Raw genomic sequence first — 16,695 nt, forward strand, 5'->3', positions numbered from 1 at the left:
AAAGTGTGTGATTGTTAAACCATATGATAGGAATTTTAATCTTAATCCTCACATAAGAATAAAATATTTATTTAATGATCAGCCTACCTCCAAATAATAAAAATGATTAATTACTACCACCGACAATAAACACCTTGATTCCAACCAAAATTTCTTTATATGTTGGAAATTTTACATTTTTACAATTTTTCATCATAAGTGTGAAAGTAACATCAATGGTCCAAATGAGGGAATGAAAGAAAAGAAAACTAGTTGGGCAAATAGATCATTACCAAGGAATTTTGTTTCCTTTCCTTTTCAATCTACCAGCACCAAGTTGCGGTTTTTTTATGCCTTTACAATGCTACAAATATTTTTCTCAAAAAGGCTGAACTTGGGGGGTACTTTATCATGTGTGATGTAATGTTCAACTGCACAATGCTGAGTTGGTAAAAAGATAAACCATCCTCTTTAATCCTGTATTTGAACTATCTGAATCACAAACTAACAAGATGCCCGCCAACGGCTACAATTGTTCGACGTGGTTAGTAATCGCATTGGGGCAAGACTGCGCTTGTAGAAGCTCTAACCGGTTGAATGGTGGTGCGAACTGCAGTATGTAGTCCTCGTCTAATGCCCAACAAAAGAAATCAGAACAATCACTCATTACCTAAATAATTAGCTGCATAGATTACTGAGTCAAGGAACTAGCAAAACTTCCATCATGATTGATGTTCATTTTACTAAATTAGAAACAACAGAAGGAGCTCGAGCACATTTCAAGGGGAAATGGAAGTTAGAATCTTACTCTCTTTGACTGTTCCGTAAAGCCAGCACAATACCTCATCAGCAAATGCCAGGCAGACTCCTCCCTATAGATTAGTTTCAAACAAGGAAAAAAGTTTACTTATAGCACAATGAATCAATGAAATTCCAAAATGGGAAAAAAATCAGCTTGGTGCATGTATAAAACCATGAAATCTTTGTTGCACGTGAGTAGTTCTTCACTATCACAGCATAATATCTTTGATTATGCCAATAGGAATACATTTTTTTAGACAAGAATAATCAACTCATTAGATGCATTTGCTGTATACCTGCCAGTAGTTCTTCATTTTCACTCGATGAGTGATGTCTTTGGTTCTTAGTCTTTCGGTGCGTACAAGTCGGCCAGAATCATCCCTAGATCAAACACGTCAATGGAAAACTTCATTTTAATTGAAAAAGAGAAAAACCTACTATAAACAGAACCATGGAACTGAACGCAGCTCAACATTGTTTTCTGGATAAATACAGCTCGGCATTTTTAGAGAGTGCACACACACACCCCGAAACAGTTTCTTCTTTTTATCTCTGTTATGTACTTATGTCTGAACTTGGTTTTGGAACAAAGTGAGTTTCTAGTCACACAAGTAAAGAATGAGTGGCATCTTATGGAAAATTAAGTTAGTAGGAAATGCCAACTGAAATTACCTAAATCCAATAACAATATAAGGAACACCTGCCAGGAATGACTGAATCTGTGATGACAAAACAATCAAGTTATTTTCTCCACAAACAAAGGCTAACTTGAAAAGGAAGAACACCATTTCCCAAAAATTTATGATAAAATAAAATAATGAAGTAAGAATCTGAAAGTAAGATATATAATTTGCATGCAGAACTTCAAAGTAAGAACAAACCAGGAACAGCCAACAGTCCATTGGACAAAAAAACATACCCAAAACTTCAGCAGTTTCTCTCTTTCATATCTTTCCTCCGTATGATAATCCAACTGCAAAGGAAGGGACACATTCACAAATTACACTGGTAAAAACTGTTACAATAATGAGAAGGCAGCAAGTGAAGCATTGAGCATCATGAACCATTAACCTAGTTGCATCTTTACCTCACGACTTGTTTTCAACTCCACAAAAAATCTTCTTCCCTCATCTGTTGAATCGCAGCAATCCATTTCAGCACCCATCAGAATACGGTGAGCCCCTAATTTGGTTTTGATCAACGAACAGTATTCAACATTGGCATCAACATGATGTATTCCTTCACCATCATCACTTCTTGGATCTTCAGTGGCAAGGCTCTCAAAACAATACCCCCAATAACCTCTAAATTTTTAAAAAAAAAAAAGCAAAAGTAATGCAATTAGAACTTGAAGTCAATTAAATAAGCAATATAAAAAATCAACAGGGCTACACACCACCTCAAAGCATTTGATTCCTTCATGTTGCTGACCCACAGGGAATAATAATAAATATTATAGTAAGGGGGTGCTATAAAAGTTTTGGTACCTTCGACGATCCAACTCACTCCGTGGTCTCTCAGGCAGTTTATGCACATCGAGATAGACAACACCATTCCGCTTGTGCACTCCCATTTCCCAAGGCTCATTTTTAATGTAAGCGGCAGCCATTATCTGCATGACAACAAGAGGCAGTCCAACGAAATACATAAAAAAAGGTGGTTTATCATCCATCAAGTTCATAATTGAAAACTCAGATAAATGCCATCACCACTTATTAGTGAAAAAAGATTAGTGGTATTGAGATTGTTCATATAAAAGGTAAAAGGACAGAAGAACATAGATTCTCTATGCTTGTGTAATTCAAGTCAATCAAAAGAAAGGAGTGTGCATTCTTATTAGAAGCAATTACCTTATTAAGATTGTTGCGAAAAGTCTACAAAAAATTAGGGAATATTGTTAGATGATATCCTTAGTAAAAGAATTAAATGACAAATTCATAGGTCAAAGAATATCATTTTCCATACCACAAAATGAATGTTTTGAAGAGGGATATTTTTGTCTCTTATGCAAGCAAGAAGGTCACCAAAACCCTCGGAACCTAATTCTGGTCCAGGAAAAATCACAAGGTTGGCAGCATTGATTAGACCTCATACAGAACACCAAAGAAATGTGAATAAACATAAGAAATGCTAGTATAATGTACATCACCACAACACAAGACAATTTCAACATGAACAATTTCCAATGTTTCATGAATAAACCATACCCTTTTTTTCAGTAAATGTATCAAAACCTTGATTGAGATCAGCTCCAATCTCTTCAGTAATAAGACGCTTAAAAAGCCTCTGATGATGCAAACAATAAAAGGGCATAAAAAATGAGCTAATGAGGAGGACAACAAGGACAATAGACCTACTGAAAGTTACAATGCTGATTTCCGTAAATCTTACCAAGCTGCGGTCATCAAAGTAGACATCTCCACCTTCTACACGACTATAGCAAGCAAGTTCACATGGCTGCCAAATTTAGGTACCACATTTAAGAAAAGGTAGCCCACAAAAAAATTACCTGACAACATGGTGTATGTGCATGTACACAGAAGTAAATAATTTACAGGCTTTAAAGGGTATCTATAGGTATAAAATAACTCCAAACAAACACTACAAGTCACATCAACAAGGTCATAAAAATGAACATAAAACAAAAACAAAAAATGTGAAATATCCTGACAACCACCTTCACTACATCTAAAAGGGAAAAATATAATTTGGTATAACAACTTTGCCTTACTTTGGTATATCAAACTATAATTATTTGATGGATCATTAAATAAAAAAGAAAAAGTAATCCACTCACTTCCTGAAATGCAATGCATTTTCTAGATAATGTCTCTTCACTCTTTAAGAACTTTAGCTCAGAAACAAAGCGGTCATCACGATATCCATTACCAAATTTGTTGCCATAGCCATAACCTTGCCTAGGAGGATAACCAGGACGGCCAAGGATACCAGCTCCTCTATCATTGTGCCAGCGACCACGTCCAAAACCTCCTCTGCCTGGGTTATTAGTATTACGAATAACAGGCAATACTGCAAAACAATAGTAATAAAGAAGATTAGTAACCATTTAATCAGGAAACAAAAGGTTCAACCAAAGATCAATTCAACTATTCAGTGTATATTACAAGAATGGCAGGCGCTAGTTTAAATATTCCTGCATAACATTGTCAGTTTGTCACATTTCATCAAATAAAGCAATATAATAGGTCACATTTCATTCTTGTGATCTTAGAATTTAAAAACATTCAGTAAACAGACGAAAAGGACTCCATAACAACTCCTCTTTAACTTATATATTAAATTTAGCTGTTAATAGCTAGCTGCCGGTATACTTTAAATTACTTGCACATTGAGATTACTCCATAAAACTTAAATCTCAGAGTTCGAGCCAAAAGGTTTCTGTTTTATATATATCATAGATAAATCTCCAATACAAGGAATCGGTACACTTCAAAATCCCCAATTACAGGTCAAAATGAGTGAATCTAATAGAGAAATAATCAATTAAAGAATTACCAGGAATAGAGAAAGGGCTCGTGGCAGGGGTTTTACAGTACACTTCATTATAAGACCCAAAAAGATCGTTTCCGTCCTCTTCTTCATCTTCTTCATATCCAAAAATACTCCTTTCGATATTCTCATTATAACCATAATTAGTGCTATTAACATTGCTTACTTCTTCACCGTTTTCCTCTTCTCCTCCGCTGCTAGCGCTTCCACTAGCACTGCTGCTGTCTCCGCCGCCTCCGCCGCTGCCGTTGGAGGAAGAAGAAGCCGAAGACGACGATGAAGCGGAAGACGTTGACGAAGATGAATGAGAGGAAGATGATTCGCGGGAGCCATCACTATTGTCGTTGTTGTTGTCTTCTCCAAAGAGGTCGACGTCTTGTTCTGAGAAATCCATGTCGGAGATTGTGCTTTACCCTTCCTTTTCTGCTCTCTCAAAAACAAAAGGAGCAAAGCGAAATTCTGCTTTTGAGGTTTTGGCCCTTTTGATTTTAACAGTTCCTTTTGTGTCGACTCGGTGACATATCAACCGAGTTGACTCAGTTTTACCACAGTGCTACATCTTTGTTGGGCTTTTACTATGCATATTTGGGCCATTATTGGGCCAAGATGAGGACTTAATCGTATTGCAATATAAAACTGATTTAATTTCAATACTTATTATTTATTTTTATATTTCAATATTTTATTCAATAAATTTTGAAAGGAGTTTTATTAATAATTTTTTCATTTAATAAAAAATTGTAACTATTAATTTAAATAAAACTCGACCCGAACCCGATTTATTTGAACTAATACCCGACCCAAACATGATCAAATTTGATTCGAAATCCGAATCATACTCGATCCAAAATTTACTTAACCTAATATGGACTCATATCCAATTTGACCTGAATCGAAAACAACCTGAATCAAAATTAACCTGAAGCAAAAGTGATAATTTAAAAATAAGGGATCAAAGATGTAATTTTTCAATTTCATTCAAAGACTAAAATAACCTATTGACACATCACCGTTAACTTTTTAACGACGGTAGATTAAAATGAAACCAAAACTAGATAATAAGTATGATTTATAAAAAATAGATAACCAAAATATAAAAAAGTGATAATTTGTATACTAAACTTGTAGTTTACCCATGTTTATCTTGTTTTTTTGGATAAGTAAATTATATTCATCCAAAAAAGAGTACAGCAAAGCTGTTACAAGAACAAGGCAAAATCAGCACTAGATCAACCCCCAATTTATACCCACTTGCCTATTTGCATCATCAATCTCCTGTAAACTATAGCTATACAATTTGATTTTTACAGCATCTTTAATACTACTTACAATCATATCAGCAGAACGCGAAACACCCCTAAAGCTTCTATGGTTACGCTCCTCCCAAATGTAATACAAAAAACCAGTCCAGCCAAGCTTAAGAATCCTCACCCTGAGAGATTTGCCCTTCAAGTTAACAATCAACCATTGAAGGCAATCGTCCCAATTAAGCGAAACAAGACGAATCCCACACGAGACTAGCACAGCATCCCAAACTTCTTGAGCAAAGAAGCAATCAGCAAAGAGATGGTCCCGGGACTCAATCCCAGACCCACACAGGACACATCCATGATCCAAGACCAGACCGAACCTAATCAGCCTATCTCTCGTAGGCAGTCTATCAAGGGTGGCCATCCAGGCAATAAGGGAGAATTTTGGAATATGAGCAGGGAACCAAATGATCCTGTGCCAAGTAACTTTCGCTGCACGAACTCTGATCTGATCCCAAAGCCATTTACCCTTAATCAGGCTCCAATTAGTACAAGGAATAAACAAGTTCCTAGCCTCCTCACGAAGTTTCAACAGCTTTTTAACAACCAGCTGAAATAGGCTTTGTACTCAACTTCCCAGAAGCTTACAGCTTTAAGACAAACTTATTAAGACAAACCCATGTTTATCTTGGCACATTCACATCTAGTTGGAATTTGTTGAACCATTTACAGTCAAACAAACTTATTTAACCAAGTCCACAACATGATCAATCAGAATAGGATAGGTTGACTTATTTGACCAAGTCAAGTATTCAAGCAATCCATCAACATGAAAACCAAATCTAACATTTTCCACTATAAAATCAATCAATTATTACAAATGGGAAAGACCCAAAGAGGTCAACTTGAATGCCTATACAGGGGTATAAAAACTACCAATCCTAATCATATTTAGCCTCTGGCTCTCTTACACTTAGCAAACAAAATCTAGGCTTTTACTTCATTCACATAGAGACAATCAGTGTCAACATATCATGCAAAAAGTCTTTTGACTCGATGCACCAACCGGGTACATACCCCGGTATCACGTAACAACCTCGTCTACTTTCGAATTGAATATGAAGCATGGAAATGTTGTTGTTATGTCCCTGCATGATTCGTATTTACGGGATGGATGAGCTTTCAGGCAAAGTAATGTTTCTAGGTAAGCTGGGAATAATATCGGTAAATACATACGTGAGATATGGGAGACAAATATGTCTATCTTTCCATCGTGGTTAATGTCAGCATCCAAGAATGTCTGCTCATAAATCCCCATGTCTCAGTAAAAGGTTGCATTGGGAAACAATTAATCGTATTAGATAAGACCACTGAAATATTCAGTTTTACCACACATATTCTCACCTTATCAAGAATAGCCTCGATGATTTCATCCGCTACTTTCATTTCTGATTCACCTAAAAGTTCAATCAGCATTAGCTTGACCTGCAAAAATCACTTAAAACGAAGTTGCCTGCAAAGAAGTTTGTGTGATATATAAATAAAAGGCTTATCAGGCTCAAAATACCTCATTACGCTCAATAAAACCCGTTCCATCCAAGTCATAAAGTTTAAATGCAACTGCAATGTAGAACAATCAAATTAAAATTGAGCTGGTAGATTAACATTTTTTATGTGACTCAAGATGATTATACCAACTGTTTACTTACAATCAGTCTTGACCTCTTGAGAGGCATTTGGATGGAAGACGGTAAGTGCACGAACAAAGTCGCCAAAATCAATGACTCCCTTCTTCTTGGCATCATATAAATCAAAGATCTGCATGTATAAGAAGGTTGCCTATAAACAATGTTAAAAGAAGCTGGCCTGAGAGGCATCTCTTATAAAGCATAGAATTATATACAAAAAAAAATCTCCGAGATAAAAGTGATAAATATATGCCCTGAAAACAAAAATCGATTCTATAGTTTATTATGCAGCTAGATCACTCGTTGCTAGCCATCACATGCCCCTCAAACATAATTTACACAAAAGCATAGTGGAACTCAAAACTTTTAAGTAATAATATTTAATTTCCCATAAGGATCTAAAGCAACAAAATAAATTACCCGATTTGCAAAAATGTTTTCCTTCTTCCTATTCATAAACAGAGCTAACTGAAACTCTTCCTGCAAATTGAACAACAATGTCATGAAAACCATGCAACACGTCAAATACAATAATCTTTATGTTAAATCACATTACAGAAAAGAAAATCTCTGGTTGACACATAGGAAGCCCGGAACAGTACCTTATTAATCAGCCCATCATCGATCACAGAACCGCTGATGCTCTTGAATAGCTCAAAGAGTGCTTCAACTTCACTAACACTAACTGCGTATACAAACAAAACCAACTGAGAAAAACAAGAAACCAATAATAATTTTGAATTTCTCCTCCTTAGTTCGCATATTTTTTGACTGATGATTGAAAAAAATGCTCTCGTGAAACAAATAAAATAACTGAGTAAACCCAATGAAGAGAAATTTGTTATAATTTGCTAACTTACAGGCAGTTTGTGAAGCGAGTACAATGGGATCTTCGTGTTCTGGATATTCTTTGTTACTTTAGAATGAAAGCAGCCCATTTAAAGCAAAAAAAAAATCTAAACAAAAAGGCTGTTCTAGACTATAGCTTCAAGGATTTACTCTGCTCTCCCTGCAAAGACATTATAAACATGCATATTTATTAACAACGTTAATTAAAAATGGGATACCCAGAATTGAATTCAAAACAAAGAAAATAAAATACAATCCTACAGCTTTTCATAAAATTTATCGAAATTGTGCTGAAAACATAAGAATGAATTAAAACAGGCGGTGGAGTAGCGATGTCGCGGTAACGGCAGCATCGGCCACCACTAAAGATCTCAACAGCGTTTTCAACGCACTTCACAATCAAAAGCGGCGATGAATCGAACCAAAACTCAGAATCAGATGAATCAGAGTGGAAAGTTTAGGTTCTCATAACTTACCTTATATAATAATTTTCTGGTTCGGGTCTGGAACTGGAGGAGTATAATATAGGAGGAAGAGGAGAGGTCGGTCGGGACTTTTTAAAAGGACAAATTTGAAAAATGTGTGGGTAAACTACATATTTAATACGTAAACTATTACTTTATTTCGTTTAAGTATATAACTTTATTGTTTTTTAAATTCATACCTATTGGTTACTTTAGATTTCATTTTGTACCAAGCTTTGAAAAAGTTAACGGTAATACTATAAGATAATGTCGCATCATTATTGAAAAAATAAAAAATATCATATCAATAATTCTATTAATTTTTTAATAGTATGATACCAAACTAAAACTTAAATTAAACATTAGGTATGATTTTAATAGTTAATAATATTTGAATACTGAAACAAAAACAAAAATAATAACTTAAGTACTAAAATATAGTTTACCCAAAATATCATTTTGTTTGGACACTAAGAATTCTTAATACACAATTATTTGAATATTTATTATCTTTTATCTCTCTAGAAGTTATTGTGCTTAACGTGGAATGGAAACACGTCAAAACACCTTCATCATTTGCCACTTGTCAATCTTCTATTAAAAAGGAAATTTATTTTTAATTATACTTTTATAAGGACGTAGTTAACTTTATAAACATATATTTTACGTGTTACAAGTTATATATATATATATATATATATATATATATATTGAATAGCTTGAGATAATTTTAAGATAGTATTTATTTATAATTTTTTTAATTTATAAATAACATACACACATCCTATAAATGTAGTTATTAAAATTCAGAATCTCTAAAGAAAATAATATTTTATTTTATTACTAAAATTACTTGATAAGTTAAGTTTTGTATATCTATGTATACATGTATGCGTTAAATTTATAAAAAGTTTCATATTAACATATGTTTTACATGATTTATAATGATAGTCTAATTATATATTTTAAACCTATTAATCAACTTTAATAGTTAAAAGGAGTGTTGCTATCTTAGAGATCTTGAGTTTGAATAGCGGGATCTATAGTGTGTATGCCTATTTATTACTAGATTGAAAAAATTCGAACATATATAATCTTGTTACCACTTTAAATTAATAAAAAAGTTTAATTATATATTTTTATCAAGTTAACGTTATTTATATATCATGTAAATGATTAAAATTGTTTAAATTTTGTGAAAAAAAAATGTACAATCCTTATATATTATTCACGATAAAGTCAATGAAGATTATTCATGATAACGTCAATGGAGAAAAAATTAGTGGATAAGGAAGATGTATACATGCATCTTAATAAACAATATTTCTATGTTTCAACGCTGGGAAATTGTTAAAAATATTAGAGAAACGATTTCTTTTATGCAATTATGAAAATAATTGACACGTCTCCGAGTTGATACTTATAAAATATATAAAATTCTCATTAAATGAGAAATTTAAAAAAAATGAGGCAAGACAACATAAGTTGACAAATGGGAAACAGAGAAGTCACATTAATATAGTATTATTAAGAATAAATCAAAGAATATCTGACATTAAATGTTCATTCTCTGAACATCTATGATATTTAAATACGAGTCCTCAAAAAATAATAATAATAATTCATTTTTCACGAAACCACGTGTTGGTGCTAAAGTTAATAATTTTATTAGCTGAAACCAAAGTTCCTAAAGAGTTACAAACTTGAGTCATTAAGATTCTATAATATACTTGCTCATTAAAATAAATAATTATTATACATTGATCAGTCTAACTAAGACTTCTTCTCGTTATGATGTTGTCTCAACACGAACCAAAGAAGATAATAATTTATGCACACACAAAAATTTCGAAAGTTAAGATTTACAAGTTCAATAATACACGTATATTATATTATATTTTACGAAATACATAAACATATAATGTCCTTAAGGCCCATGAACCACCAATGACCAATAAAGAGACCGAATTTGCTGGCAAGTTGGTAGTACAATGTGGCAACATTAGATTTCACCTCTTTTAATTTTTTTATTAATTTAGGGTAAATATAAGATAGTGCTTAAAACCGGATCTTTAAGAAGAATAACAATTTATGTACCACGAAGACCACTCACTTTATTCGTGCTCACCTCTTATACATAATGGTGAATGTGTGATTTTACATGAAGAGAAGTTAATTTTTATAATTTTAAAAAGAAAATAAACTTATAAAATTTTAAGAATGAAAATATATTATCAATAGAAAACAAAAAAAATATCTAAAATATATGATAATTTAAAAACTTCAATGAAACAATTGTCTACACTAATTCCTCCGCTCTGTCTATCTATGTAACGATACACATTAATGATAAAAGGGGAAAAAATGTCTCCTTAAAGATTAAAAGAATTATATTTGAAACGTATATATTATTAACAGATTAAGAAAATTATAAACAAATATTATTTTATAACCATCTCATGTTATTTAAAAATATATTTAAAGATAAAATAGGTAAAACTTTGGTATTTTATATTTTATTTTTTATTGAAAATTGCGTTATTGTTAATATTTTTCAAAATTGTTTTTTCTGTTCAAAAACCTGGTTAAGATCTTCAAATATTTAAAATTAGTGATGATATAATAAAATAATATAGCAGTGGCACCATAGATTGGGTACACCTACCTTATCTCTCATTTTTCTACTCAAGATTGGTTGAATCAAGACCTATATTCCTTCAATTATAATATCTTTATTTGGTAATCCTTCCAACTCGGGAATTAATGCATCATTAAGGTTCCCTATACCGAAAGTGATTAGGCATTTAATCTGATTTACGTACCATTGAAGAAGTAGACTAGTTTTCTGTTTAAGATTTTCAAAATATGAATATAAATATTTAAATTAGATATCTTCATTTAAGTTGATATCTAAATAACTTTTATTGTTAAATTAATATTAAAATTTGTATTTTATACATAGTTTTGATACTTTTATTAATAATATTAATTTTAATAATACTAAAAATAAAATTATGTCATGTGTTAATAACGTATTATTATTTTAAAAAATATTTAAAATGTATTAAAAATATTAAATTACTTAAAATAAGGATAAAAGTCACACGTTTAAAATTCAATTATAATTTAAATATATAACGTGTGATATTAAATCGGGGTCAAATTTAAATTCTATATATCTCAAAAAATCATTTTACTCGCATAAAAAATTTCAATTTATTATTTTGTAATTCTTATAAATGAAAACCATAACATGAATTTCTAATACAAAATATAAATAAATAATTAATATAAAATTTAACCTTTTGTTCTATTGAGTAAAATTTAACATACAATTATTATTTTTAATTATTCACTGGTATCCGATCTATTAACCGACTAATCTAGATCGGGTACTGTAGAGGTGAGGGCGACTCTCCCAACTCAGTTTGCTCCATTCGCAAACGTCATGATTCGAACCTCTGACATTACTTAAGGGACATAATATCTCATCCCACTAGATCAACTGATTGTTGGTTAACATGCACTTATTTTTTAACAAATAAATAAAATTTTAAAATAAAATTATTTAAAACTTTAATTAGTTAATAGAGGGTGGCCTTGACGAAGATTGAGGAGATCAACTGCACGTAAACCGATCTGACTCTCCCTAGACGTTAACTACGGGCAGCTTCGGGAGAGGCATCCTCATATTAGGAAAAAGAGGTAAATTACGAGTTTAGTACCTAAACTGTTAGATTTAGTATGTTTCAATATTTAAACTTTCAAATTTTCAAAACCACGCCTAATGTTTAATTTTATTTCATTTTAGTATTTTTGTTTAAAATTTAACATTAAGATTTAAAAAAAATTGAAAAGTTTATGTATTAAAACTGATAGTTTAAGTACTAAATGCATTAAGTTTTTTACGGTATATATTAAAATGAAACAAAAACTAAACGTAATATAATTTTAAAAAAATAAAATATTAAAATAAACTAAAATTGATAATTAAATATTAAATAATTAGTTTATCCTAGAAAAGAATATTCCGTTTATGTTCTTACAAAACTTATACATTAGATTATATTCAAACTTTGTTCATTTATCAAGGGCCCCATGCTGACGTTAGCCTAAGTAGTATTTCCTTTTTAAATATAAAACAATAATACTTTCATTCAACCGAAGCCGCTCTCGTATTACATATGTCTTTGTCCCCATTATCCAACACCTCACAAAATTACAACACCACCCCTCCATCTTGTACATGTCCTTCAAAATCCTTATTTAAGAAAAAATAACCCACTTTTTAAAAGGTGAATATATAAATGGTCCTTCAAATTAAAGTTATATAGTGATCTCTTAATTATAGAATAGTGTTTTATTAAATCTCGATTATTAAAAGTTATTAAATAATTATTTGACTATTCATATGTTTTAAACTCATATTTTTCGTTAAAAAGTTGAAGATCATCTAATTTGAACGTTAATCTGTTGATTGAGAATGTAAATATAGAGTCGATTCATGAAATACGACACAAATGGTTCTAGAATAAAATTTTATCATATCTCAGTTAGTAGGTTGACGTTCAACTCAGATGATTATCAAAATTTTAACAAAAGAAAATTTTAAAAGACATAAATAATCAAATCATCATCTTATAATTATTAATAATTAAAACTGAATAAGATAATATTTTATAATGTATTTATCATTTTATAAGTTTTACTCAATAAAACAACGTGACACAGCGAAGAACACTTGTGTCCTTTACCTTTCCTAAGTTTGTTTGCTTTTAGAGTATCTGAAACGTTTATAGTTTTTGTTTTAATCTTATTGGTTGTGTGATATTTTTTGTTTGTTTGATAAATACATGAAGTGTATAAAATGGCTTGACTTGTAACAAAAGAGTTCGCTGGTTATGCAGTGTTCTTGCTTTCAAGGACTATTTCTTCCTAATTTTCTCTCTGGTTTATATATATATATATATATATTACAACTCCTAAAAGGAACTATTTCTCTTTGATAGCTTTTCATCTCTGGGGTCTTGTTTTCACATTTTCTTTATAATTTTCCCTCTTTTTCGGTGGTGATGGAGGATATATACGAGCCATTGAAGGAGCTTGGATCAGGGAATTTCGGAGTGGCAAGGCTGGTAAAAGATAAGAAAACAAAGGAGCTTGTCGCGGTCAAATATATTGAAAGAGGAAAGAAGGTAATCTTATTCTTCATTTTTATCTGAATTGGCAGCAATTCCTGGATCATAAAATCTGGGGAAATTTGATGTCCGGTGATCGGTTTTTGAACATGGAAAATTGTTTATGTTTGATTTTGAATATGGTTGACCACTTGCTTGCATATATTACAATGAGAGATTTGCAGTTTATAGATGTGGTTTGCTAATTGATTAACTTCTGGTCTTTCAGAGAAAGTTGTTTTGATTTCTCCATGTCTGGAGATTGGTTAAATCATGCTTGTGTTATGCTTTTCAATGGACTGTAGTTTTCTAATAATGGACCATAATTTCATAGTGAAAGTGAAGTTTTTCTTGTGAAGAAAGAAAGATGGGTTGTTGAAAATTCCCAGGTTTACTTTTGCTGCTTATAAATCTACTTTTAACAAGCTCTAGTTTCAGTTTTGCATTTGTCAATGTCATTCCGGTGTGAACAGTTTTACCAATGGGGAATATGTAAAATTGAAGGGGAGTCAATGAGTAATTTGGTTCGTGTTTTAGAATCTGTACATTGAGTTATGGATGAAAAGAACTGAGATGATTATCGTTGAAAGGAATTTCAAGTTACTCAAGTTCATATGGTGAACTATGCTACTTGAACTTAGCTGCGACAAGGGTTTGTTCCGTTTTTTTCAAGGTTTCCCATGTACTTAGAAGGTCATATCATCACGCTCATGTCCAATATGCTTTGGAGATCAGTACTTCAAGCAAAATGAGAGCAATATATGGTGAATGTCCTCAGGTCCAAGTCCATGATATTTCATATTCTTCTTGACATGATTTATGATGTTTTTCTCTTCCTATCTGCTACTGCCATTACAAAAGTGTCTGTCTTTCTTTCGCAGTTTTCCTCAATGGTCGTGGTGCTTGTCTTTTCGGTTTTCTATGTGTGAAACAGTGTTGTGTTTTGAATGTATTGGAATCACATTCTCACACTACATGTTAATGTACCGTTTCTGTTTTCTGATTTCAGATTGATGAAAATGTTCAGAGGGAAATCATTAACCACCGATCTTTAAGACATCCAAACATAATCAGGTTTAAAGAGGTGAGAAATTTGTTTTATTAAATGTTAGTAGCTATACTCGTGGAATTTTGGGTTCGAACATTATATGCTTAGCTTTATACTAAACTTCACATTTCTCTGCAGGTTTTGGTGACTCCAACACATTTAGCTATTGTTATGGAGTATGCTGCCGGAGGTGAACTCTTCGAGAGAATATGCAGCGCTGGTCGATTTAGCGAAGATGAAGTGTGTTTCTATCCACATTCAATTGAATGAGCTAATCTTTCTTCCTCACCTGTCTTGGAATTATTTTGAATTCATGTTTACTTACGATATTTTTCTTGTTGAAAGGCAAGGTTTTTCTTCCAGCAGTTAATATCTGGAGTCAGCTACTGTCATTCAATGGTAAGTTATGAAAATATAAGTAACCTTTTGAGATTCTGTTTGATGGTGACTTCCATCCCTCATTCTATAGTTCTGCTGCAGCAAATTTGTCACAGGGATCTGAAACTAGAAAACACACTCCTCGATGGAAGTCCGACACCGCGACTTAAAATATGTGACTTCGGATACTCCAAGGTTCTATTCCGAATTCGAAATAAACCTGATCTTTGATGGAATCTACTCTTCTTACTCTATTTTTCAATGTTCAGTTCTCTAATTTCTTTACTGAACAGTCTGCGGTGCTGCATTCACAACCAAAATCAACTGTTGGAACACCAGCGTATATTGCCCCGGAAGTCCTATCACGAAAGGAATACGATGGAAAGGTATAAATTTTCTTTTTGTTTTCTAATCAAATGTAGACATTCAACCTCGAATATAAATTTGTGCTTGTAGCATAGATAATCTCTTCCCTTATTATTTGGTTAATTTGATCATTTGATAGCTGTTGTAGATTGCAGATGTTTGGTCCTGTGGTGTGACATTATACGTGATGTTGGTTGGATCATACCCTTTTGAGGATCCCGGTGATCCTCGGAATTTCCGTAAGACCATCGGAGTAAGTTCTCAAATCTGGCTCTTACATGAGCTATCATTTCCAGTTTTCTTCTTGATGCGAAGTTCAATTGATTTTGTTGAAACAGAGAATAATGAGTGTTAAATACACTATACCTGACTATGTACGGGTGTCTGCGGATTGCCGACATCTTCTTTCCCGTATCTTCGTTGCCAATCATGCCGAGGTATCATTTCTTCTTATTTGTAAACTTCGTAGTTCAACAAAAACCTTAGTTGCATCTGATTTAAATGATATACACATTTTGATTACATACAGAGGATTAGCATCCCGGAGATTAAGCAGCATCCTTGGTTTCTGAAAAATTTACCGAAAGAACTGGTTGAAATCGAAAAAACAAACTTTGCGGAATCAGAACGTGACCAACTGTCTCAAAGCGTAGAAGAAATAATGTGTATCATACAAGAGGCAAAGACGACAACAGCGGAAGGAGCCAAAGTTGGTGAACAAGCTGTTGCTGGTTCCTCCGACCCCGATGACGCTGAAGGGGATTTAGAATCTGAAATCGATGTCAGTGGTGACTTTGATGCCACTGTGTGAGAACATGATGTCAGTGGCAGACTGAACGGATGGGTGTTGTATTGCCTTTGTGTGTGTACAATATGGTTAATGGATGTCTCTTATTGTAGATTGCATACTTTGTGAAACATTGTATTGTTTTGCATTGCTTTGGATGCTAACAATATTACAAACAGACTTTGCAATCAATCCAGTCGACCAACATCGTCGTAAGTTGCTTAACAGCCTTTTTCCATATGCTATAAAACAATGGATTATCACTTTAGATTGTACTTTCAATGTTACACAAGTTTTTATCCAATGAATTCACCAAATTCTGAATATAAAACCCTACATTCAGAAATCACAACCATAGGCTACTTGTTATCAAACGAGGATAATAGTTCAGAGCTCCA

At 32.5% G+C, this 16,695-nt stretch overlaps 3 protein-coding genes and 1 pseudogene across 4 annotated transcripts; 1 reads left to right on the forward strand and 3 right to left on the reverse strand.

Moving 5' to 3' along the window:
• Positions 1-425: 425 nt before the first annotated feature.
• LOC120128833 (NAD-capped RNA hydrolase DXO1-like) lies at positions 426-4,758 on the reverse strand. Its single transcript, XM_039146458.1, has 13 exons — positions 4,297-4,758; positions 3,578-3,810; positions 3,172-3,237; positions 2,988-3,066; positions 2,746-2,825; positions 2,631-2,654; positions 2,268-2,392; positions 1,868-2,084; positions 1,700-1,753; positions 1,453-1,499; positions 1,077-1,161; positions 788-851; positions 426-609 (listed from the first exon to the last, which is right to left on the reverse strand). The coding sequence occupies exons 1-13, from the start codon at positions 4,682-4,684 to the stop codon at positions 506-508; spliced, it is 1,566 nt and encodes a 521-aa protein (XP_039002389.1). The 5' UTR covers positions 4,685-4,758; the 3' UTR covers positions 426-505.
• A 756-nt stretch (positions 4,759-5,514) lies between these two features.
• Positions 5,515-6,615, reverse strand: LOC120128599. The gene is made up of 2 exons (XM_039146267.1): positions 6,607-6,615; positions 5,515-6,150 (listed from the first exon to the last, which is right to left on the reverse strand). The coding sequence occupies exons 1-2, from the start codon at positions 6,613-6,615 to the stop codon at positions 5,515-5,517; spliced, it is 645 nt and encodes a 214-aa protein (XP_039002198.1).
• Positions 6,405-8,494, reverse strand: LOC120128836 (annotated as a pseudogene).
• A 5,068-nt stretch (positions 8,495-13,562) lies between these two features.
• LOC120128835 (serine/threonine-protein kinase SAPK3-like) lies at positions 13,563-16,561 on the forward strand. 2 transcript variants are annotated; one of them, XM_039146460.1, is made up of 9 exons: positions 13,566-13,736; positions 14,728-14,802; positions 14,905-15,006; positions 15,112-15,165; positions 15,247-15,339; positions 15,438-15,530; positions 15,659-15,763; positions 15,849-15,947; positions 16,040-16,561. In XM_039146460.1, the coding sequence occupies exons 1-9, from the start codon at positions 13,614-13,616 to the stop codon at positions 16,319-16,321; spliced, it is 1,026 nt and encodes a 341-aa protein (XP_039002391.1). In that variant the 5' UTR covers positions 13,566-13,613; the 3' UTR covers positions 16,322-16,561. The 2 variants fall into 2 exon arrangements, with proteins under 2 accessions (XP_039002390.1, XP_039002391.1); XM_039146459.1 differs by having other exon boundaries at positions 13,563-13,736; positions 15,112-15,339.
• Positions 16,562-16,695: the final 134 nt, after the last annotated feature.

This window comes from Hibiscus syriacus, unplaced genomic scaffold, assembly GCF_006381635.1.
Source record: "Hibiscus syriacus cultivar Baekdansim isolate YM2019G1 unplaced genomic scaffold, ASM638163v2 tig00110482_pilon, whole genome shotgun sequence".
Lineage (NCBI taxonomy): Eukaryota > Viridiplantae > Streptophyta > Magnoliopsida > Malvales > Malvaceae > Hibiscus > Hibiscus syriacus.

Coding starts and splice junctions, on each gene's coding strand:
- LOC120128833 (XM_039146458.1), bottom strand. CDS start 4,684: ATGGATTTCTCAGAACAAGACGTCGACCTCTTTGGAGAAGACAACAAC. Junction 852..1,076: donor AAATGAAGAACTACTGGCAG/GTATACAGCAAA, acceptor ACTAATCTATAG/GGAGGAGTCTGCCTGGCATT. Junction 610..787: donor TTACGGAACAGTCAAAGAGA/GTAAGATTCTAA, acceptor GTTGGGCATTAG/ACGAGGACTACATACTGCAG.
- LOC120128835 (XM_039146459.1), top strand. CDS start 13,614: ATGGAGGATATATACGAGCCATTGAAGGAGCTTGGATCAGGGAATTTC. Junction 14,803..14,904: donor ACATAATCAGGTTTAAAGAG/GTGAGAAATTTG, acceptor ATTTCTCTGCAG/GTTTTGGTGACTCCAACACA. Junction 15,948..16,039: donor TCGTTGCCAATCATGCCGAG/GTATCATTTCTT, acceptor GATTACATACAG/AGGATTAGCATCCCGGAGAT.